Here is a 6,264-nt window from a genome sequence, read left to right as displayed (position 1 = left end):
AAAATATTAAAATTAATAAGGAAAGATGTAAAATAGAATTTTGAATATAAATAAATAAGTGATATAATATCATTCAATAATTCTGCACTGCTATAAGTATAGCTCTTTTTATAAAAGGTTAATTACTCAAATAAATCTTCAATTCTTTAACGTAGCAAGCTGTAAATAATAATATGTTAGGAAAAATATAAAAAATTATCTACTTTTTTTTTTTAAAGTTTGTAACATTATCATCACTTTTAAAACATTTAAACTTCATAAATTTAGAAAATATATGAAATTTATGAGTAAAATATTATGATATTCAATATTTTATTTTTACAATTTTAATCAAAGTCGTAATCAAAATACAAATCTAAATATATGCCAAATATCAAACTATTATATCACAAATGACATGATGGAATTCATAAACTTAAATACTCAAGATCTCAGACTTAAATTTTGATATCATGTACCATAATCTACTAGTTTAGTAATACATGAATTAGAATGTATATAAAAATTTAACAAACTACTAAAGTAGTTAATTAGTAATAATAAATAAAATAAAATAAATAAAAAGAATCCTATAAGAATCAATGATCAACCCACTAAATAAGCAGTATGAGTTTTGCCAGCTTAGCTTTTCAGACACAGCATCATCGCCCCAAATCCCATTCACCTGTCTTTTCTCTTCTCTTCTCTTCTCTTCTGTCCTGTCTCAACACCCAAATCTGAAGGCAAAGCCATGTCGGACGACGAAGGCACTGGAGAAGACTACCTTTTCAAGATTGTAATAATCGGGGACTCAGCCGTTGGCAAATCCAACCTCCTTTCCCGCTATGCCCGAAACGAATTCAGCCCACATTCCAAAGCCACCATTGGAGTCGAGTTCCAGACCCAAACCATGGAAATCAATGGAAAAGAGGTTAAAGCTCAGATTTGGGACACTGCTGGTCAAGAAAGGTTCCGTGCCGTCACTTCTGCTTATTACAGAGGCGCTGCTGGTGCTCTTATTGTTTATGATATTAGCCGCCGCACCACCTTTGACAGTGTCGGCCGGTGGCTCGATGAACTCAAGAGTAACTTCTGTTAACGCTTTGTTTGCTGATTTTTCCTTTTCTTGGTTTTCGTTTTCGTATCTGGGTTTTTGATCTTTTCTAGATGGAGTGAATTTATATGGATTTTAAGCAGGTTCAATGATCTTGCTTTGTAATGGGAGGGTTTGGTGTTTTGTATCTAATGGTTAATTGTTATCGTAACGGTTCAAGATTCGCTTTTGGTGGATTTGGCACTAAAAAGGAGTCTTATAGGAAGATCCAATTGAATTTTTAGTTTGATTGGTGGTTTTTTTTGTTCCTTTTTGTGTCTTTTTCAGGATTCTATCTTGTGTTGAAGGCATAGATCTGATGCTGTAATGATTGTAGTTTCAGGTGATCTATATATATATATAGACATGAGTACGGGATATCATTCTCCGAGAGCCCTACAAATACATGAAAAACTTAAACAAAATTGACCATGCTCCTGTTGAACATATATCCGATATTCATACTTAGAGATCATGTAACATAGGAAGAAAGGTGAAAACCCTTGTAGAAAATAGAAAACAGAGGGCAAGGGACTGATTTCTTGATGCTTTTTAACTAGTTTCATTACCCCTTGGCTTGATTTCATTTTGTCAAACAGGGTATTTGATAACTTTCATGTTGCAAATTCTTACCTTGTGTGTGCATGTTGCTAGGTACTTTCACCTTCTCAGTTTTAATTATACATTAGAACAAATAAAGATGTTAGATTTAGATTGTTCAACTCGTCTTTGGCAATGTGCATTCTCGTTTTCTGCCTTGTTTCTGGTGATATTTAATCTTTATGTCTTATAGAATGAGCCAAGGTTGTCAAATTAGGATTTATCCTGAAACTGTTCAATAGAGAATGCTGATAAATATCACAAGTGGCAATGTCCAGTGTAGGTTCTTGGAATCTGCTACTCAAATTTCTGTATTTAGAAGAACTAAAAAACCAACTATACGAGTATGATAACACCAGAAATAATACTTCAATACTCAATCTCCAAAACCATACTTTATTCTTTTGTTGTTCCGTAAAACTCCAGAGCATTGAGACAGTTTCATGCTTTCCATTGCCTTCTGCACTCTTCTTGCATATTATTTACTTCTCTATGTTTACTGTATTTGTGATTTCTGGTCTGCTTTTATGCTCAACATCTATTTATATTTGCTTTGAAGTTGGGAGATGTTCAAGGGTCATGCTTATTTTAAAACTGTTTTGCAGCTCATTCCGATACGACTGTAGCAAGGATATTGGTCGGCAATAAATGTGACTTGGAAACTATCAGGGATGTGAGTGTTGAAGAAGGTAAAAGCCTTGCTGAAGCAGAAGGGTTGTTTTTCATGGAAACATCGGCTTTAGATTCAACAAATGTCAACAAGGCTTTCGAGTTAGTTATACGAGAAATTTACAACAATGTCAGCAGGAAGGTCCTGAATTCGGATACTCAAAAAGCTGAATTAACCGTAAACCGGGTAACCCTTACCGAAACCGATGGATCGAAGAAAACCCAAAATTTTTCTTGCTGTTCCAGGTGATCTTGTACGTTGGAAAGAGTCAAGGTCTTCCCATGGTTTGTTCATTCAATTTGGTTGGTTTTACAGAAAATATCACATTACATAGTTAAATTATTGTTTTGTGGTTAAAGAAAATAAAGACTCATATTTCTGGTTTGGCTTATGGATACAAAGATGTATGCTGAAAGTGAAGTGAAACAGGCAGCCATCTGATTTCACATTGTAAAACTATTTATTTTTAATTCAATATCTTAGCAGGCTTGCAGTATTTGTAGTTGTATAACTCTCTCTCTATTTGGAGGATTCTTAGAAGTTTATATCCGTATGGAAATGCATGGGAACAACATATGTTTAATTAGGGGGTTGGCAGATGAGTCTTGGAACCTGATTAATGCTTGGTAACTCGTTCCTGGATATTCTTTAGTTGTTACTTACCTATATTACTAAAAATCGACGAGTTTGAGTGTCGGATATGGTATGTATCCAGCATCGGTTGGGGCCGTAATTGAGGGTAAGGCAGGCTCAACTTCAAATTTTGTAGACTTTTTTTTTTTTTTAAATTATGGTGTATTTGTTTGAAATTTATGGCAAGATTGTATTTGGCCCCTAATTTTTTAAAACTTTTATAAAAATTATATTTGGCTCCTCCAACATTTTACAAGTTACTCCTAAAAAAAATTGTACTTTTAATCATGCACCATTTGTTACTTTTAGTTTAATTTTCTCTGCATTTTTAATTAATCTAATGGATACATTTATGTTAGTTGGTTTACTTATATTTTTATTTTTATGCTCTGCATGAAAATTTAAAAAAAGAAATTAAACTATTACAATATTTAGTACAATTTAAATATTACTTATTTTAAATGTATATAATATTTTTTTACCAAAAACTAGATTTGTACAAGCCCAAATATGCCCGGGCCCAAACCAATAAACAAACCTAATAACACCCTGACCCAATAACCAAATTATAGGCTCATTTTTTTGACCCAAATCAACCCAAAAATGGAAAACCCTAGCAGCTTTGGCCCTAGCGCTGCATCACCTCACACCACCACCTCCATAAGCGCCGCACATCACAAGAACCACTCCCAAGACGTTGTGCCCGCTCACAAGACTCTACACCACCAAACTGCGAAAAAAGAAGCATATGGAGCAGCAATAGCAGAGTAATAGCAAAAATTGCAACTAATATTGAAGGGGAGATTTTTTTTTGCTTATTTTTGTTATTTTCGGCTATTTAAAAGCCGTGGGGATTCAGTGTAAAAGGGGGAGGGGGATTTTTTCAGTGTAAAAGACATACAAATATAGAGAGAAAAATATACTGAGACTAAGATATTTTTCGAAGGTGAATCGTTTTTAGTTTTTCTATTTTTTTTTCTATTCTTTTATTTATTTTTCATTTAAAATAAAAAAGAAAAAGAAGGGAAACTTACCTCACCCTCAGGTCTGCTCCAAAAGGGGGTTGAAAACCCAGTTCTCCGGCCACTGGTTGCGTCGAAACCATGGCAGATGAACGGCGGCGGCGAGGGGGGTGCGAAACCCAAGCAGAGAGCAAAAAGGGGGGCAACATTGTTTGTATTTTTAAAAATGGGTTATAAAATTTTAAAAGGGAAATTTTGGTTTTTATTGAAATTGCGAAACGGCGCCGTTTTAAGAGAGCAGGATCCGCGCGTCGACCCGACCCGACCCGAGGGATCTGCGTGTTCCGTCGAATTTGGAAATTTGTGCAATAGATCCCTCGCTTTTGCAGCGCACTCCAATTAGACCTGTTTTACCTTTTTTAAATTCGACCGCTTATTCTTTTTGTGTTTTGATTTGGTCCTTCAATACACAGCGTTTTGGAGGGTGGGATTATTTTCCCTTTTAGTTCCCCATTGTTGCTCGCGCGTTTAATTTGGTCTTTTTTTGTTTTATTGCGAATTCGCCCCCTTTTTTCCGTTTTAATTCAATTTAGTCTTTTTTATATTATTTTTATCATTATTTTTCTTATTATTATTGTCATTGTTTTTATATATATGCATGCATCGTCTATATATGTATATATATGGTGTTTTATATATAGACATGTATACTTGTACGTATATTGTACATAGTTTTGTATTTTTTTAACTTTTTTTAAATACATATATATATATTTTATATATTCAATTTTTTATTTCATAAATATGTATATACATGAGATCTTTATATTTTTTTAAAACATACATATATGTAAGCATACACATTTTAAAATCCACATGTTTCCCATACTTTACAATCTGAAATGCACATTTTTATTAGATATATATATACATATTTTGAGTCCTTTTAAACAGTTTTTATATACTCCCATGCATAATTTTAGAAATTATTGCAAGTTGGTTTTATATGTTTCCTTGCTTTCCTTTTATATATACACTTGTATTTATGTATTAAGCATACGCATACTCATATTTGCAAATTTACTTGTATATTGTACTTATATATATATATATATATATATATATGTAGTTGTAAATATTTATTCATATTTGTCTTAAAGTAAAGTTTTGTATCATATTATACATTAACTTTTAACATACCTTGTGGGAAATATATTTTGATTTTGTCAAAGTATTTAAATCATCCTATTTTATAAATTCTTAAATATTTGGCATCCATGATTCTCGAGAAAGATCGTGTCCTAACTTACTGGATTGCGATTATTTTCAATGAACTTAGAGAGCCAAGTATTTATTTTTCAATAAAATCACACAAATTTCAAATAAAAGCTAGTTCTTGGGAATCTAAAAATGTTGGGTCCTAACTTACTGGTCCTGATATTTTGACTCCTCGAGATAAGAATTTTCAAAAGCAAAAGGCAATATTCGGGTATTTTGAAGATTTAAAAACATTATGCCCTAACTCACTGGGTGTGGTGTTTTATTTCTTTGAAATAAGAATGTCTTATTATTTTGATGCATTCATGAGATAAAAAGTTTCCTTTTAAAATATTTTCAAACTTTCGACACCTAGACATTAAAGAATCAATTTGGTACCGATTTTGGGCGTTACGAGGGTGCTAATCCTTCCTCGTGCGTAAATGACTCCCGGACTCATTTTCTTAAATTTCGTAGACCAAAATCATTTTAAGGTGAGCCGATCACACCTTAATAAAGGATCGGTGGCGACTCCAGTTTTGTTTTTAAAGTCGACAACTAAAATTTTTGTTTTTCAAAAAACGGTTTCGACAAGTATTATGTTTTTTAATAATATTAAATAATTTTATGCGTATAATCCTATTATAATTTCTTAAAAATGGAAACTTTAATAGTTATATGTGACGACAAAACATAATTTATAATATTTGTTAAATTGAAAATATATTTTATTATAAGGTTTTTTTTATATACTATTGGTAATTTAAAGATTATATAATATAATTATAACATCACATTTCATACTTGCTGTAACACCCATAACTTGGTTCAGTCGTCGGACCCAAGTTATGGAATGCTACAATCATAGTCAGAATAAAATGCATTCAATTCACATCGTTTAACTCAAATAAACATAGAATACTTCATAAATGTATAATTATTACTCAAATTAAACAAAAATTATCCAATCATAGTCAATTCAATTTATAATTAACAAATATGTCATTTCTCAGATCATATACGGGCTTATATATGCTCCAATATCATCTAGAACTTAACTAGGACTAATT

At 32.1% G+C, this 6,264-nt stretch overlaps 1 protein-coding gene across 1 annotated transcript; it reads left to right on the top strand.

Annotated features, from left to right (window-relative positions):
• The first annotated feature begins 602 nt into the window (after window positions 1-602).
• Window positions 603-2,838, top strand: LOC105777866 (ras-related protein RABA5c). Its single transcript, XM_012601359.2, has 2 exons — window positions 603-1,064; window positions 2,278-2,838. Exons 1-2 carry the CDS (start codon window positions 731-733, stop codon window positions 2,589-2,591), a joined length of 648 nt encoding a protein of 215 aa, XP_012456813.2. The 5' UTR covers window positions 603-730; the 3' UTR covers window positions 2,592-2,838.
• The last annotated feature ends 3,426 nt before the right edge of the window (window positions 2,839-6,264 follow it).

This window comes from Gossypium raimondii, chromosome 10 (assembly GCF_025698545.1).
Source record: "Gossypium raimondii isolate GPD5lz chromosome 10, ASM2569854v1, whole genome shotgun sequence".
Taxonomy (NCBI): Eukaryota; Viridiplantae; Streptophyta; class Magnoliopsida; order Malvales; family Malvaceae; genus Gossypium; species Gossypium raimondii.
The sequence above is the reverse complement of the archived record's forward strand: the minus strand, read 5'-3'. Positions and strand labels throughout refer to the sequence as shown.

Bases quoted from the DNA above. Each gene is read 5' to 3' on its own strand.
- LOC105777866 (XM_012601359.2), top strand. From the start codon at position 731: ATGTCGGACGACGAAGGCACTGGAGAAGACTACCTTTTCAAGATTGTA. The intron at 1,065-2,277 runs GTAACTTCTGTT...ACTGTTTTGCAG, and splicing joins GTGGCTCGATGAACTCAAGA to CTCATTCCGATACGACTGTA.